At 45.0% G+C, this 18,338-nt stretch overlaps 1 protein-coding gene across 5 annotated transcripts; it reads left to right on the plus strand.

The window, feature by feature from the left end:
- Positions 1–1,108: 1,108 nt before the first annotated feature.
- On the plus strand, positions 1,109–16,354 carry LOC147200778 (zinc finger protein Aiolos-like). 5 transcript variants are annotated; one of them, XM_086121128.1, is made up of 8 exons: positions 1,109–1,209; positions 1,727–1,804; positions 2,038–2,127; positions 8,610–9,005; positions 11,789–11,956; positions 12,354–12,470; positions 13,941–14,051; positions 15,416–16,354. In XM_086121128.1, exons 2-8 carry the CDS (start codon positions 1,753–1,755, stop codon positions 16,036–16,038), a joined length of 1,557 nt encoding a protein of 518 aa, XP_085977254.1. In that variant the 5' UTR covers positions 1,109–1,209; positions 1,727–1,752; the 3' UTR covers positions 16,039–16,354. The 5 variants fall into 5 exon arrangements, with proteins under 5 accessions (XP_085977254.1, XP_085977255.1, XP_085977258.1 ...); XM_086121129.1 differs by having other exon boundaries at positions 8,613–9,005; XM_086121132.1 differs by lacking the exon at positions 11,789–11,956.
- The last annotated feature ends 1,984 nt before the right edge of the window (positions 16,355–18,338 follow it).

Genomic DNA, 18,338 nt, shown 5'->3' on the forward strand with positions numbered 1-18,338 from the left:
ATGACAACAGCAAACGTGTGCGTGCTCATGTTTGTTTCCTTTGCCATGCCCCTCATCACGTGTTCTGATGTGTGTTCTCTTACAAAGTTCTGAAGGGAAATGGACAGTGTTACTCCTCCTAACACCACGCTGCTCCACTGGCCCCAGCCTTCAACCCCCAGCCCCCACCACACCCAAGGGAGTGCAGAGTAAGATATACTGAAACACAGACGAACCGCTTATTAAGTGGATTCTCTGATCTGGTTCTGCGCATTAATGTGTGTTTCTTGTTAGTCCTTCAACCTTCGCTTCAAGGTTTTGAACAAGATTTGGATAATTTGCATCATAACGCCCCCCCCCCCCACCCACCTCCCTCTGTTCCATTGCCTCTCTTTTACCATGGAAACCTTGCATGGGTTGTACTGCCTTTGTGTGTGTGTATGCATTTTTTTTTTCCTCAAGCGGGTGGCTGGTTGCCAAGGTGGCCAATGGGCGCCCGCCAAGCCTTACAACTCAGGTGGGTGCTTCACTGTGTTTTGTTCAATCTGATGCGCCAGGCACTTCATGTACACTTGCTTAGTTCAGCTAATAAATATTGCCTGCCACTTATTTCGAAATAATGCTTGTCATTGAGCCAAATGTGCTTTCACCTTGAATATATCAGCCCAAAACCTGCCTGTGTGCTTTAGTTTTACATTGTTTGTAGTTTTCATAATTGTTTTCTAATTGATAATTTACCATATAATGACTGTCTCTCAGTGGTAGTCAAATGTGAAATGTTTCCCCAATTGAGTATCTTGATGTAGCTTCCATATTGTGGAGATTGGTGAAAGTTTATTTTAGCCACAAGATGGCGTAGTGGATCCTTGAAATAAAAGGACCGCATGGTTAGATTTGATATCATTATCAGAGTTAGAATGATTTGATATCATGATCAGTATTATTTCATTCAGTCATAAACATCATGCTTCAATATAAAGCTTTAAATGTTCCGATTCAAGTTGTAGAAAAAGTCATTTGGTCCTCGAAAGACTGGCAACTGGTGCATTTTGAATTTGCATCATTGTTGTTGCTCCTCCTTGTTTGAAATTAGGTCTGTTCCTTTAAGTGATCTCTCCAAAACCCTTCTTGGTGACTTTGCTTGTATTCCTTATTCACAGAATCTGGTGTCAAGTGAAATCTTGCAGAGTGAGCAGATCTTCAAGTGCAAAGCACAAAACGGGTAATCAGGTACGTTTATTTTTGGATGAATTGGATTTATTAATGTGTTAAACAAAAAAAGTAAGATTAAGATTTTTCATGATTATACAAATAAATTGTCACCATGCATCTGAGCCTTTGGTTTAGCAAAGTATTTTTGCCTGTACATTTATGGTGTCTCACAATGCAAAGTATCAGTGACAATTGTAAGGTTAGTGAATACAACGTTTTTCTTTTGATATTGTATTTTTAATCATGGATGTAAATCAGGTTGAAATGAAATTTACAAGATAAATGTTAGTTTTCATAAGTAGGAGGGTGGAATAATCATTTATTTTTTGCAAATGTTGGTGTCTTGGAGTGGAAAGTTCTTTTACACTTGTGCAAACATGGCAGGAAATACACGTGCAATGAACATCTCTCACATCAGGCTAAATGTAATGACAGGGTCGAGTAATCAACCGTGAACTTGTGCAATTCTGGTTATGCTTAAAATAAACCTCTGTTCATGCTTTCTTACCACCTTTCTATCCTTTGTCTAACAAAGAGACTCCTTTTATACTGAACACCATCATGAACACAGACAAGAATCCTGTATTTGTACCCACAATTGGAAATGGGATTGGTGAGTGTCTTGTTCCATCTCTATGGTACCGTTAGAATCCTGCTGCGACACATGACATTTTAAATCTTTGTAAGGAATTTACAAATGGGACAGAGGGTGATAACAGCTTGTCATTTGTAATTGCACAGCACCTATGTCTGAGGCAATTTGACGAATCACATCATGGGGATTATTATTTTGATCACACCAAAAATTACAGCAAAACCTCTTAAAATGCTTTGCTTCTTTCCCAGACGATTTCATTGCTAATGCAAATGTGAAGCCACTGGAGGAGGAAGAAAGGGATATCTCATTTGCAGGGAATGGAATGCAGTGCACCAAAGGTGGGCCATATCATCTCATATGTTTTTTGTAGACAAACACTTTATACAATTAGGTGATGCCTGTATCTTCTTTGCTTCAATTAATTCACTTCGTTAGCAGCTGCACTTGCGCACGTCATAACGTCACATCTAGTTTGGTTTGATCCATGATTTGCTCTGCTCTGGAGCACTGGTTCTCAATTGTTGCCACGCTGAGACCAGCCTCTTCCTATTGTTGCAAAGTTGTGACTCATTTCATAAAAGTTAAGAACACTGAGGCAAGCCCTGCAATTGGCTGGCAACCAGTTCAGGGTTTAAAAGTCACCTGCTTCCCGAAGACAGCTGGGATAGGCTGCAGCACACCCGCGAAACTCGTGAGGATTAAGCGGTTCAGATAATGGGTGGATGGATGAAAATTGCGTCTGAAAATACATTTACTGTATGTTACAGTTTTAATTGCAGTTTCAGATGAGTTTGACATATTGCTAGCTAAAGCTAAACTGCACTGTATTTGTTTTTCAGAATAGCTAGTGACTCGTACTACAATTTCCTGATCCAATATTCTATGTTCTACGTAGGACCTTGGTCCACCTCAAAACTGTTCTAAAAAATGACTTACTATCTGTCCACGGCCTGCTATTGAATCCCGACCCACTTTTGAGAATCTCTGTTCTAGGGCATCATCGCTTCATTTTTTTCCCTTGTTTTTGTTTTTTTTTTTGTTAAGAGTTACAAAATGGGAAGATTTTGTACAGTTCCTGGAAAGTTCTACCCCTGGTCTGTAGTTGCTTTCACATAATTTTTTTTCGAGGCTGGGCTGTAAAAAAGGCACTGTTTCTCAGAACCTTTTTCAACCTGGTTCTAGAACGCAGGCCGTAGAGGGCCATGACGTCACTGCCGTCTGATTGGCCCACAGATGTAGTGTTTCTTTAAGCGATGTGATAAGAAACACCATCTCAAACTCACTCCCATTTTCTGGTGATGAGACACTGCCAACCGCCACCAAGTCAATAGCGTACAGTTATAAACAGTACACATATTGTGTTTTACAACAATACTTAACCATTTTTACCATTTCATATGCTCCTGTGGATAAAATAGTGAAGCTTGTGGTAAATATTCTTCCTAGCGGTGCATACCTCGCCCGGTCCATTCAAGTGAATGAAAGTGTGTGCTGTCATTTGCTCCATTTGGGTCTGCCGGGTCAGACCGGCATCTTCCCGCGCTATTGGAGCCAACGCACCACAAGATGGTGATTGCTGACAGCTCTGTTCCTCTATTCACCCGAGCATCAAGACGTGGCTGTGAGTTCGATGACACGATCACAAAGTCAATCATCAAACTGCGGCCTGTAGGGTGTCCTATGTGGATGCCCTTATGACTGTACATGCTGTTTCTGAGCACAGAAGTCCAATAACAGAACATCGCTCAGGTGTTGGTAGGTGGGGTTCCTTCTTCCCAATCAAGCCCTTCCAGGTGTCACTCTAATTCACATGAGCAATGAAGTCACCCGGCAGAATGAGAGATCGCCAAGTTGGAGTGATCTCCAGCACCTCCACTAACAACTCCAAAAAGGGTGCGTATTCTGAATAGATGTTCCGTGCATAGGATCAAACAACAGTCAGGACTCGTGCCCCAAAGCCAGAGGGATGCTCCCCTTTCATCCACCGGGGTAAACACCAGTGTACTGGCATGGAGCCAGGGGAAATATGAGCATACCTGCTCAGTGCATCTCACCGTGGGCAACTTCAGAATGTAATGGACTGCAACCTCTCTTGAAGATATCTTGTAGGAACTTCCCTGCCAAAGAGGTGACATTTCACATCCCTAAAGCCAGCTTATGTTGCCCGGGATAGGACCGCCAAGTCACTTCGGCAGCCACCCGGTTCTCAATGCACCCGCTTGGCCCCTCCCACAGGGAGTGACTCAATGGGACTCACGTTGCCTCTTTGGGTTGTTCCTGGCCGGGACCCATTGGTGGAGGCCCAGCCACCAGGCACTCGATATCGAGCACCACCTCTAGGCCTGTCTCCAGAGGCGAGGCCCATTCGTCATGGTGTGTCTTCGAGCAGTTCTTCGTCTGGTCCCTCATCTGGACCTTTTTTGCCATGTGTGACCCTGCCAGGGCCATAAAGACCCAGACAACTTAGATTCTAGGCTCATTAGGGCACACAAACCCCTCCACCACGATAGTGAAAGTTTAGAGAAGTATTCTGAATAAAATGTTTGTCATTCCTAAATGATAATGGTAAAGATAAAAGGCTACACTTGAGTGACATTATTATTATTATTATTATTATTATTATGTTATTGTCCCTCCTCCGTGAGCCATCACCTTACCGTGGTGGAGGGGTTTGTGTGTCCCAATGATCCTAGGAGCTAAGTTGTCTGGGGCTTTATGCCCCTGGCAGGGTCACCCATGGCAAACAGGTTCTAGGTGAGGGACCAGACAAAGCACGGCTCAAAGACCCCTTATGATGATTGAAATTAATGGATCTAGGTTTCCCTTGCCCGGACGCGGGTCACGGGGGCCCCACTCTGGAGCCAGGCCTGGAGGTGGGGCTCGTTGGCGAGCGCCTGGTGGCCGGGCCTACACCTGTGGGGCCCGGCCGGGCTCAGCCCGAAGAGGCAACGTGGGTCCCCCTTCTCATGGGCTCACCACCCATGGGAGGGGCCAAAGGGGTCGGGTGCAATGTGAGCTGGGCAGCAGCCAAAGGCGGGGACCCTGGCGGTCCGACCCTCGGCTGCAGAAGCTAGCTCTAGGGACGTGGAATGTCACCTCTCTGGCAGGGAAGGAGCCCGAGCTGGTGTGTGAGGCAGAGAAGTTCCGACTGGATATAGTCGGACTTGCCTCCACACACAGCCTGGGTTCTGGTACCAGTTCTCTCGAGAGGGGTTGGACTCTCTTCCACTCTGGAGTTGCTCACGGTGAGAGGCGCAGAGCAGGTGTGGGCATACTCATTGCCCCCCGGCTCAGTGCCTGTACATTGGGGTTCACACCGGTAGACGAGAGGGTTGCCTCCCTCCGCCTTCGGGTGGGGGGACGGGTCCTGACCGTTGTTTGTGCATATGCACCAAACAGCAGCTCAGCGTACCCACACTTTTTGGAGTCCTTGGAGGGTGTGCTGGAGAGTATTCCGGCTGGGGACTCCCTTGTTCTGCTGGGGGACTTCAATGCTCACGTGGGCAATGACAGTGAGAACTGGAAGGGCGTGATTGGGAGGAACGCCCCCCGCCCCCCCCGATCAGAACTCGAGTGGTGTTTTGTTATTGGACTTCTGGGCTCGTCACGGATTGTCCATAACGAACACCTTGTTCAAACATAAGGGTGTCCATATGTGCACTTGGCACCAGGACACCCGAGGCCGCAGTTCGACGATTGACTCTGTGGTTGTATCATCGGATTTGCGGCCGCATGTTTTGGACACTCGGGTGAAGAGAGGGGCGGAGCTGTCAACTGATCACCAGCTGGTGGTGAGTAGGCTCCGATGGTGGGGGAAGATGCCGGTCCGTCCTGGCAGACCCAAACGTATTGTGAGGGTTTGTTGGGAGCGTCTGGCGGAATCCCCTGTCAGAAGTAGTTTCAACTCCCACCTCCGGCAGAGCTTTTCCCATGTCACGGGGGATGCAGGGGACATTGAGTCCGAATGGACCATGTTCCGTGCCTCTATTGTTGAAGCGGCCAATCTGAGTTGTGGACGTAAGGTGGTCGGTGCCTGTCGTGGCGGCAACCCCCGTACTCGCTGGTGGACACCAGCAGTAAGGGATGCCGTCAAGCTGAAGAAGGAGTCCTATCTGGCCTTTATGGCCTGTGGGACCCCAGAGGCAGCTGACGGGATACGACTGGCAAAGCGGAACGCAGCTTCGGTGATCGCCGAGGCAAAAACCCGGGGATGGGAAGCATGGGAAGAGTTCGGTGAGGCCATGGAAGCCGACTTCCGGACGGCTTCGAGGAAATTCTGGTCCACCATCCGACGTCTCAGGAGGGGGAAGCAGTGCACCACTAACACTGTGTACAGTGGGGATGAGGCGCTGCTGACTTAGACTTGGGACGTTGTGAACCGGTGGGCAGAGTACTTCGAAGGCCTCCTCAACTCCACTAACACGCCTTCCTTGGAGGAAGCAGAGTCTGAGGACCCTGAGGTGGGCTCTCCTATCTCTGTGGTTGAAGTCACCGATGTAGTTAAAAAGCTCCTCGGTGGCAAGGCCCCAGGGGTGGATGAGATCCGCCCGGAGTTCCTCAAGGCTCTGGATGTTGTGGGGCTGTCCTGGTTGACACGCCTCTGCAACATCGTGTGGTCATTGGGGAGAGTGCCTTTGGATTGGCAGACCGGGGTGGTGGTCCCTCTTTTTAAAAAGGGGGGACCGGAGGGTGTGTTCCAACTACAGAGGGATCACACTCCTCAGCCTCCCTGGTAAGGTCTATTCAGGGGTGCTAGAGAGGAGGGTCCGTCAGGAAGTCGAGCCTCAGATTGAGGAGGAGCAGTGTGGTTTTCGTCCCGGCCGTGGAACTGTGGACCAGCTCTACACCCTTAGCAGGGTCCTTGAGGGTACGTGGGAACTCGCCCAACCAGTCTACATGTGTTTTGTGGACTTGGAGAAGGCGTTTGACCGTGTCCCTCAGGGAGTTCTGTGGGAGGTGCTTCGGGAGTATGGGGTACCGAGCCCCCTGATACGGGCTGTTCGGTCCCAATACTGCCGATGTCAGAGTTTGGTTCGCATTGCTGGCAATAAGTCGGAATCGTTTCCAGTGAGGGTTGGACTCCGCCAAGGCTGCCCTTTGTCGCCGATTCTGTTCATCACCTTTATGGACAGAATTTCTAGGCGCAGCCGAAGCGTTGAGGGGGTCCGTTTTGGTGGCCTCAGTATTGCATCTCTGCTTTTTGCAGATGATGTGGTACTGTTGGCTCCTTCAAGCAGGGCTCTCCAACTCTCACTGGAATGTTTCGCAGCTGAGTGTGAAGTGGTTGGGATGAAGATCAGCACCTCCAAATCTGAAACCATGGTCCTCAGTCGGAAAAGGGTGGAGTGCCCTCTCCGGGTCGGGGAGGAGATCTTGCCCCAAGTGGAGGAGTTTAAATATCTTGGGGTCTTGTTCACGAGTGAGGGCAGGAGGGAGTGAGAGATCAACAGGCGGATCGGTGCAGCGTCTGCTGTGATGCGGACGTTGTATCGGTCTGTTGTGGTAAAGAAGGAGCTGAGCGAAAGGGCGAAGCTCTCAATTTACCGGTCGATCTACAGTATGTCCCAACCCTCATCTATGGTCATGAGCTATGGGTCGTGACCGAAAGAACGAGATCCCGGATACAAGCGGCCGAAATGAGTTTTCTCCGCAGGGTGTCCGGGCTCTCCCTTAGAGATAAGGTGAGAAGCTCGGTCATCCGGGAGGGGCTCAGAGTAGAGCCGCTTCTCCTCCACATCGAGAGGAGCCAGATGAGGTGGCTCGGGCATCTAATTAGGATGCCTCCTGGACGCCTCCCTGGTGAGGTGTTCCGGGCATGTCCCACTGGCAGGAGACCCCGGGGACGACCCAGGACACGCTGGAGAGACGATGTCACCCAGCTGGCCTGGGAACGCCTCGGAATCCGCCAGGAAGAGCTAGAAGAAGTGCCTGGGGAGAGGGAAGTCTGGTCTTCCCTCCTAAAGCTGCTGCCCCCGCGACCCGACCCCGGATGAGCGGTGGAAAAAAAAAAGGATGGTTGGATGGATGTTATTGTCCAAAGGCTATTATAATTGTGCAAATGTTTGTATGTCTTCATTTTTTTCAAATTTATGTGATGTTTCATCTGCCTGCTTCACTTGATTCTTACAAGATTCTCCAAAGCCCTGCTCTGCAGTACATCTGCATCATACGTGTGGTTTAATGTGCTTCAAGCCAGCACACTAAATCAGGTCTCTGTATGTGCAAAGTTTCCATTGCACCTCTGAACATTTCCCACCGTGCGAGGGGACGCTTGTCAGCTCATTGTTTGTCGCTGCCGAGACCACGGTGTGGTTTTTGGATGGACCTGAATTCACTGGTGGTTGGTTGACACGCAAGGTCTTAAAGAGAGGTCATGCAAATGACGCCTGAGGACATGTCAGTGTTTCAGCATGTGGGCAGAACCTGCATAAAGAATGATTTAACGACAAGGTTTATTTACTTGCTGGTTTCAGTGTTTCTTCAGGAAAAAAAGAACACCCACAAGGAATGGAATTCCCTGTAGAATTTTTCACCTATCCTGTTTCTAATTTATGTGTATCCACGGAAGATGCCTTCCCCCAATCTTCAGCACACATCTCCTAACTTGTTGTGATCTGCCCAAGTTCTTCCTTTAGCCACGGAGACATGCTAGAATTTAAACTAAAAGTAACAACTGCAAATGTACACATTCTGTAACCATTGATTGTGCATTTTGTAAATCTTTTTTGATCAAATCGTATCTTATAATCATAGAGAGTAAATATAACCTCAAAAATAATACATCAGGTATTCATTGTCCCTTCTTTGTTTTATCCTTAAGTAGATATGATTATGGTCGAGGATGAAGAGACTGGAAACAATGAGGCATATCTCGACACTGAGAAAGCAAAAGCCGTTTTGCCAAAGGAGGAAAAAGAGGGTGTTACTGAGGAAGGAATGGAGGAAGGAGATGATGGTGACAGGACAGAGGACGATGATGAAAATTATGAAGAAAGAGATTCTGCGACTGAACCGGAGGACTTGTCGATGGTGGATTATTCACTTTACGACAGTGCAGCTCTGCAGGATGCCTCAGCAGGGCCCGCTTCAGAGAGAACTTACATGGCAGGAGCCATGACTCCCCACATGCAGTCAATGGGGAAGCTTAACTGCGACATCTGCGGCTTGTCCTGCGTCAGCATCAACGTACTGCTGGTGCACAAACGCAGCCACACGGGTAAGCACAGGAACCCGATCAACACCTCACATCATACATCAACCTTGTGCAATCATCACTCTGTTGACACCTTCAGTAGATAGTGTTTTGTGCAAAGTGGGTCAAAAAGTTGGTTTGCACCCAACCTTTGTTTTAACGTGGGAAATATCTACTCTTCCACTACATCATAGAATACTGTATCTTCGACCATGAACATGCTTTCAAGTCCTACATTAACGAACTCAGGATCATGGCTGATCTATCCTTTTTGCTAATAAATATGTACAATAAATAAATATGGATATATTACAATAAACAAATACAGTTTCATGATGCTGGTTGACATACAAATTGCCCCTATTTAAGAATGAATGTTCTCAAAGTGATGTTAAGTGAATTGTGAGTTGCCTTCATAAAATTTTACATAAGAAACATTTCAATGTCATAAAAGCAGAAAGAGAAACTGTCCTCTTCTTTGACCTTGAATAAAGTAAAACTTCTCAACCTTTGAGGGTGCCTGACAGGCAAATGTAGAGGAAGCAGGAAAGGGTGTGTTACAGCTGTGGTACCCACCTAGCGGCGTTTTATAGGTCTTGCAAGGGGGTGAAAAATGAGATACAATTAACTTTCCTTTATTTGGTCAAATCAAATTAGCCTTCAAAACAAAATCCACATATAAGTCAAACAAAGACGAAAAGGTCTAGACTGAAAGCAAAGCTTTAGTGTCGACCCTTTATACATAATATCAAACGATCAGACTATCATGATGTGGTACATGCATACGCACACATGTTGCATATATGTGTATATATACAGTACATAGACACACATATACCCACCCATTTAATGTACTGTACATACAAATGCACATATCTACAATTACTACTCGTCATATATATTTTCATAGATGCGTACATATACCGGCAGTTGTCCATACATAGACAAATAATGTGTCCATAATTTAGTAATGATTACATAACGACACGACCTTTTTATAACTATTGCTCTCCTTGCCTTCGTACATGCTTTTGAAAACTTGTAATTGAGTTACACAATTTCAATACACAATCAAAATTGACTTCTTCAACTGAGATACATCTCTGTTTCGTATTTGCTCTGGCTTTTGTTTTTCGAAACATAGATGTTCAGTTCATAGTAGCTAATTCTGTGTTGGAAGAGCCTCTGAACAAAATAAGCATGTTATTACAGTATTTGTTTTCAACATAAACTGAGCAGCGTTAAAGTCCGCCAGATCATAACATTTCCAAGTATGTGATTTATGAATAAATTATTGGTAGGCGCACGATAACTTTGTCTCCCATCTTCGTCCAGTGGTTAGCACGTGGACTTCACAGTGCAGAGGTATTCAATTCCAGCTCCGGCCTCCCTGTGTGGAGTTTGCATGTTCTCCCCGGGTCTGCGTGGGTTTTCTCAGTGTAGTCCGGTTTCCTCCCACATTCCAGAAACATGCTTGGCAGGCCGATTGAACTCTCTAAATTGTCCCTCGGTGTGAGTGTGAGTGTGGGTGTGGATCAGGGGTGCCCAAACTTTTTGGACCGAAGATCTACTTTTCGATCAACTAACCTCCCGGGATCTACCCATACCGGCACGCGCGCGCACGCGCGCGCACACACACACACACACACACACACATGCACGCCATGATGAGAAACAGCCTGAAACTGAGGCATGCGATGCACTTTTGCAGCCTGTTAACGATCGTAGCTCACACGTACCGTTTTAAAGTGCTTCCCTGGGCCCTCCTAAATTCCTATTCTTTGCCCTTGCCCACGGTGAATTCTACACGAAGCAAACTCCGAATGAGAATAATGACGATAAAAGATAGAGCGCAACAGCTCTGATCACAAGCTGCAATTGCAGATTGCTGAGCGCTAACAACTTCCGGTGACGTAATCACGTGCCACTGTAAATTCAAGATTTACCTGCTTTATTTTATTTTAATTTTTTTTTCTTTTTTGTGAAAATGAGACTGATAGGATGATTAGAGTGCAGTGTACATTAACACAAAAAAATATTACTAACATGTACAAAGACACACAAATGGTTGTTTGTTTTTTTCTCCTCGACACTCCTCGGATCTACTTGGGACCTGTCTTAGCTCTACCGGTAGATCAGGATCGACGTAATGGGCACCCCTGGTGTGGATGGTTGTTTGTCTCTGTGTGCCCTGCAATTGGCTGGCAACCTGTTCAGGGTGTCCCCCGCCTACTGCCCGAAGACAGCTGGAATAGGCTCCAGCACCCCCCGCGACCCTAGTGAGGATGAAGCGGTTCAGAAGATGGATGGATGGAGATATATTTGTGTATATATATATATATATATATACTGTATATATATATATATATATATATATATGGAGATATATTTGTGTGTGTATATATATACAGTATATATATATAGTCATTGTCAGAAACTCTCAAAATGTTTTCTCACTATATATATATATATATATATATATAGTGAGAAAACATTTTGAGAGTTTCTGACAATGACTGTGGATGGTGCTTTGTTCCCTTTTCAAAGATGGTGGGCTATTGATAGGGTTTTTTTGCAAGTCATAAACAGTCATAAAAGGAAGACGTGAAGTGTTGCCATCTGGCCAGAAGAAGTTTGGTTACTGAAAAACATCAGAAGGCTTCACTTAAGTATGTTCCAAACAAATCACCTGTGTGTGGTATTCAATAGAGGTCCACAGTCGTTTAAATGTATGCACAGTTAAAAAAAAAAAAGAAATATACACACAAAAATTCCAGAAAATATTTAATGGCTTTCATCCCTCCCAGGTGAGAGACCATTCCACTGTGCTCAGTGTGGAGCTTCCTTTACTCAGAAAGGAAATCTGCTTCGCCACATCAAACTCCACTCTGGGGAGAAGCCTTTCAAATGTCCCATGTGCAGCTATGCTTGCCGCCGACGTGACGCCCTGAGCGGGCACCTGCGCACCCATTCTGGTACCAGCCAGCCACATACACACTCAGTTGAGAGACTGCTGTGCACTGACACTGTATGCACCTGTGTCTTGCCTTGTGTTAAACCCGCACGCATGATTTCTGCTGCGGCTGCACAGCTTTTCCAGTAAAAACCCGCTTTGCATAATTACACACATCACACATGACTGTAACTCATTCACCTCTGAAAACTATCACTTTCACTTCATGTGCTTCACCTTCTGGTATGTTGCGCATCAACGGCTTTCAGGAAATGTTTGGTTTCTGCAAATATACTCTCCATTTTTTAGTCATCCATTTTCTATACCGTTTGTGTCCTGTTCCGGTTTGGGTTTGAGTGCTGTTTATGTTGGGAGGGAAAAAAAACCCTTATCCCTGAGTTTAAATGTCCTGCCCACAGTAGAGAAGCCCTTCAAGTGCAACCTCTGCAGTCGCAGTTACAAGCAGCGCAGCTCCCTCGAAGAGCACAGAGAGAGGTGCCATGTGTACGTTCACTCTAAAGCACCTGCTGAGAAAGGTGAGAAGCTATTGTGCATTTATAGTCCATCTCAATAGATATCCTCCTCCATCCAAAGGTACTTCACGTCACTGTAGACCAGAGGTCCCCAACCCCTGGGCCGCGGACCGGTACCTGTCCATGGGTCATTCGGTACCGGGCCGCACAGAGACAGTACACATAACATACATCACTTCCGTTTTATTCATTTCGGAATCCGAAAGATTTTTTTATTTTTGAAAAATTACCGGATCGTCTGTTACATCCGTGTACAATATGTTACTCTTGACGCAGGCGAAGGCACGCTTCTCAGTCACGTGATCGGTTCCCTCAAAAATGAAACCCAGGAGCTAGCAAAATGAGTAAAAAACAAAGGTCTTTGGGAAGGGGGAAAGGCCCAGCCAGGAGACAGAGGAGGAGCCTACGACTTTCAAGAAAAAGAAGGGTACATTTAATAGACAGTGACAGGAGTCCTACTTAAAATACAGATTGATCACAACGGGAGATTCCCACGCACCAAGCCCAATCTGCAGAATATGCGGCGATGGTGAGTCATATTTTTCATGCACGTTGTATTTGCGGTTTATCTTATTTTGAAGGCACAAGTAAACATTACCATAGCGACCAGAGCGTGTTGCGGCCAGATAGGACGTTCTTCGTGTCGTGATTCGTGTTTATTATTGTTTCGAAAATACCACACTTTTTATGCCGGTCATATCATATTATTTTGTTTTTATTTATCAGGTCTTTAAAGGCCGGTCCCTGAAAATATTGTCTAACATTAAACTGGTCCGTGAGACAAAAAAGGTTGGGGACCCCTGCTGTAGACAACACACTCGCAGTGCCATAAGCTGAGTCAAACAATAACTGCACCTAGCATAAAGCTCTTATTGATTATGCTGTATATCTTGTTTTTACAGGCTGGTAAATGATTTCATTTTATAGCTGCTAACCCTTCATTACAGCAAAATAGGTTATGTATGCTGTGGTGTGGTGACCTGCTGCTTAAGAGACCACTTCCCCTCCCTGCAGTCGCACAGGGGAGCTAGTTATGTAGGGCAAATGTTTCATGCAGCTCCCGCAAACCAACAAAATGCCTTTGCATTCTAATAGGAGCACACAGCACCACACAGACAGTTTTGTGCCTACTGTGGTCACCAAATGTCGTACGTTTACGCCTGATAGTGTATTAGTGGTGAGGAAGTACATCCTCATCCTGCGTTGGTAAAGCATGCATGCACCAGGAAGTAAGGTCAAAATAACTTTTGATCTTACATCAATATCTTGTACTTCCTTTGCCTCAAGCTGCTGAGGTGTGATTCGCTCGATTTTTACATCCAAGGTAGGCAGGAAAGTGGATATTTGTACACAACGTTTCATTATTTTATTTCATTTTTTTGTGTCTCTTAAAAAAACAACTTTATTCATTTCCTGCTTTTAGTTCTTACTCTATTCTATCACTAAGCTTCTTGCTCTGATTCTGTGAGGCAGACGCGAGTCACCCATCAAGGACTCAGATGGGCACCGAGCGTGCTCTGCTACTTGACAGGCTCGCCACAAATGTAGCCAAACGCAAGAGTTCCATGCCGCAGAAGTTTACAGGTAAGTACCCTCTTCACAACTAACAAACAATACAATTTTTGCAGTGAGATGCTTTCCACACCGACTGACTTTTAAAAAATGGATATGACACATTTCCATTTAATGTCTACCTGCCAGCCGGTTTCTTTAAATTAGTTTCAACACTTAACGCTACGCTATGAGGTTCTCTTTTTAAAATCTACTGTCATGTGATATTTGTGCTTTTACGTGTGCCTTTACGCTACACTCTTGGACATGGGTAATGAGCTACATCGAGTGGTCCAATCGTTAAATTAATCAAAAGTTGGACTGGACCACATTAATGAAATTCAATTTTAATTATTTGTTTTATTATTTCTTTTATTATTGTATGATTTCCCCTTTCAGTTCCTAACAGCCACGTGCTTTGGCCATAAAATGTCGTTTTTAGTGAGCTTTTACAGCATTTAAATTTTTTTTTCTTTTTTTTTTTTTGTCTGAGCTACTTGTTTGTTTGCCTGTCTGTTGCCGGCCTCCGTGTCTTGCCAGGAGCCCCACAGAGTTGTCTCAGCTTCCCTCAATTCTCAGCACCAACTGTGTCATAGGTGGGTACCGGTAACCATCTACAGATGAGTGTAAATCAGTGCAAAGGGAAAAAAGTTAATGAATGTGTTGACTTACTAGCTTGGTATGTTTCGATTTCATGGAACACATGAGTTATTCTTGAAAATCAAATGATCACAATTTCAGTAAATGGCTGACCTGGAAAGCTTGTATGTTTATACTCACACAACCCTTTTGGGTTGCTTGCTCTCCTTTGTTGCACAAAACGCAGGGTTGCACAATCGAGTTTAAAGCTGCCTGCATGCATGAGAGTTTTGGCCACAACACCTCCAAATGTCTTCATCGGGTTGACAAATGAAGTGCGATCTTTCAATATGACAACCACAGGGGGGAAAGCAAAGTAATGACTTCAACCGCAGGGAGAGAAAAAGGCGGGAGGCAAGAAACGTGAGCAGGTGCCTCTCTGTCTGTAGCACAGCTGCAATTGAGGCCCTTGTCTGAGTTGTCTGTTTCCTATCAGCTCTCTATCCTCTCTCTGCCTCCAAGCACAACTGCTTCCTCTGGATTCTTAAATATTTTGACCTGCGAACCTTGTGTGCTCTCTTTTCTGTGTGAGGTCCTCTTTTGTTGAGCTGACGCTGGGTATCTTTCCCATCTGCTCAAACCTCATGTGGACCCTTGAGGATTCCCTATTTATTTATTTATTTATTTATTTTTCAGACATGTCTGCTTGCAGTTCTGCTCTCAGCATGTACTTCTTTGGTCCAAGTATGGCATGATGTGAAACAAATGCCTCCCCCTCCCTGACTTGAACATGCTTTGTTTTTGTTGTGCTGATCTAGGTGATAATGGTGTCTGTCTGGACCTGAGCTTGAACAGAAACACAGTTCACCAACAGGACCCTCCTTTAGGCTCCCCGGGGCCTGAGGTGCACTGCCAGCAGCCATTAATGCGTTCAGGCCCTGACAGTGACCCGGCTCACTCCCAAAGGCCATACCCTGTTCTGTTAAACCGCAATAACATCAGTCCTGTTGGCCTCACCAACGGCCACAAGACAATCATGCCCCTGCCAGGTCTACCTCACACCCCCCAGCAACCTCCTGGCATGGATGCGTTCAACCCTGATGGCTTCCAGGGATCTCCTATCATGTATAGCTTAGGCCACTTACTGGGTGGTCTGAACCATCAGAACGGGATCCCACACTCTCAGCCCGTTCCCTTGTCACCCTTGGAAGCTTTGCAGGTGGTGCGGGCTGACGGAGAAGCTGGGGGGATGCCTGGGGCCTTGTACTCCTGCAGCCACTGCAAGGTGATCTTTCTTGACTACGTCATGTTTACTATCCACATGGGCTGCCACGGCTTCCGCAACCCGCTTGAGTGCAATGTGTGTGGCCATCGCAGTCGAGACCGTTACGAGTTCTCGTCACACATAGTCCGCGGGGAGCACCGATTGGAAATGAAATAGCTACCATCCCATTCGGGGCCCACATTACACACACAATTGGGTGACAAATGACGATGCAGATTTACTTTTCAATGTAGCTAGTGGAACTAGAAATGAAAGGACGGACTATGTGGTGTGTTTTGAGTGTATATCATACAGTAGGAGGCAGGTTTCAGAAATGTATTAGTGTTAGGTTGGTGTTATACATTGTGCTGTATACCAGGCTATTGCTACTGTTCATTTTGAACATTCAAATGTTATCCAAAACAGCTCAATATGTTCTGCTGATGTTTTTTTCTTTGCTAAGAGATTAGAATAAAACTAATCATTTTTGTCACATGAATGCCTCCTCCTTGTTGTATTCATCAGCCAACATTTGCCATGTACAAACTAAAGGAAAAAATATTGAAGGGCATGTCTCATCTTTGTAGGCTGTGGTTAGAGAGACAAGCAGTTCACCTCAGAGGATGTGTTTTGTTCACTCCTGAAACACATTCGGTGTGTAGTATCAGTACATTTCATTAACTTTGGCATTAGTGAATGTGATTTTACTTATGAGTTTACTCTTTTTTTTTTTAGAATTTGTGTTTTCTTATGGTTAATGGAAGCAGTCCTACTTTCACGGCATCACTTTGAGGCATGTTGAGAGATGATTACTGGTATGTTGGTGATTTTGATGTTGCTAAATGTTATGTAAGTACTGACAGTTTCACCTCAATGCCTTCAAGAAGAGGGTGTTGGCTTCATCCAGCTGCCACCGCACTATCTATCCATCAGTGGCAGTTCCCTTTTCTCACTTTGGGTTTGAAGAGAAGTAACACTTGTGAGGGAAATAATACCACAGTTTCATGTCCAAATGTGAAATTAGATATTATCTCATAAATTTTAACTCAATGCTTATCTTTTTCCGGTCATAACGGGTTGGTGACACAGGTTTTTACTTGAAAAATAAAGTAAATGATGAAATTAAAATGCATTTTATATATATGGAGAGAGAGAGAGAGAGAGAAAAAATTCATTATTTATAAGTTATGAACCGTCACCTGACCGTGATGGAGGGGGGCTTGTGTGTCCCAATGATCCTAGGAGCTAAGTTCTCTGTGTCACGTTTGCAAAGTGGTGGTGGACCCCAAAAAGCAGGCAGGAGGGAGGAGCAGGGTGAACTTGACAAATTGTATTTATAAAACACAGAACACTAAATCCTAAACAAACAAAGTCCAAAGTATCAGACAAAAACCATAACTGAAGCTCAAAACTAGTGATGGGACGAGCGACACTTGTGCGTCAGCACAGTGCCGAGAGCTCAAGAGTGAAACCCCGTATTGGTGCATGTATTGCTTTAAGAAAGAATCACGTGACCAATACAGGAACTAAATCGTTTGAATGTGCTGCGCCAAAGTGTGTTTACAAGGACACAAACTGTATCAACATGTCGTGGGTTTGTTGGCTGGAGTTTTGCGAAATTATGGATCGTTCTCAGAAGTTTTCCCCAGTGTGGAATAATTTTTGGTAAATCTTTTTCTCCTTTGAGCATTGTTTACTGTTATATACTTTTTTTTTTTTTTACGGTGGCCTATTGCACCCACTTTATCAGTTTATCAAGTGAATGACCTGTTATACATATGATAGTCAGTGAAAGAGCCTTACAGTTGCTTTATTCATTTTATCTTATAATTGCGAGATCCTCCATAATTGAAGTCCAACGCTGCCAGTCAGAAGCAAACACACCCAGAAACCAAGACCCTTTACAATATTGTAAATGGAACCAGCAAACATATCCACATCAACTTTCATTTAAAACTCTCTGCTCACTATCGTCATTTGAAATATGTGAAAGAGTATTTTCTGAGGCTGGAGAGCTGGTGAAAGAGGAGAAATCGCCTCGGAGCAAAGACACTCCAAAAACCTTTGTTACTCAATAATAAATTCATAAACTGGAGACTTTTTTGTCTTTTATTTCACATGATTTAACAAATATTTTCGACACAAGTTAAAAATCTGAATTGTAACTCAAATTTGCTATATTTTACATACCAACTCAGTTTAGCATTTACACAAAGAAGTAATTTCTTTACCTGCAATGATTTTATAACTACTGCAGGGGTCACTATTGGGTCACCAACACAGTGTCAATACAGTGCTGACACAGTTTGTGAAGTGGGTCAATACACTCCTTGAGGTATCATCGTCCCATCACTACTCAAAACTATCAATAACAGAAACGTGACCTAAACATGACAAACACACAAACATGACAGCAGCAAAGAGCAACAATGACCCGACCATGAGTAGTCGGCTGGGAGTCCTTTTAAAGCCACTAA

This window comes from Hippocampus guttulatus, chromosome 9, assembly GCF_054856545.1.
Source record: "Hippocampus guttulatus isolate MCC_2025c chromosome 9, RoL_Hgut_1.0, whole genome shotgun sequence".
In the NCBI taxonomy this organism is placed as follows: Eukaryota; Metazoa; Chordata; class Actinopteri; order Syngnathiformes; family Syngnathidae; genus Hippocampus; species Hippocampus guttulatus.

What these genes read in the sequence shown, in the direction of transcription:
- LOC147200778 (XM_086121128.1), top strand. Translation starts at nt 1,753, where the DNA reads ATGAACACAGACAAGAATCCTGTATTTGTACCCACAATTGGAAATGGG. An exon ending in TAAAGCACCTGCTGAGAAAG is followed by an intron (nt 12,471 to 13,940) that starts GTGAGAAGCTAT and finishes TCTGTGAGGCAG; the next exon opens with ACGCGAGTCACCCATCAAGG. An exon ending in CATGCCGCAGAAGTTTACAG is followed by an intron (nt 14,052 to 15,415) that starts GTAAGTACCCTC and finishes GTGCTGATCTAG; the next exon opens with GTGATAATGGTGTCTGTCTG.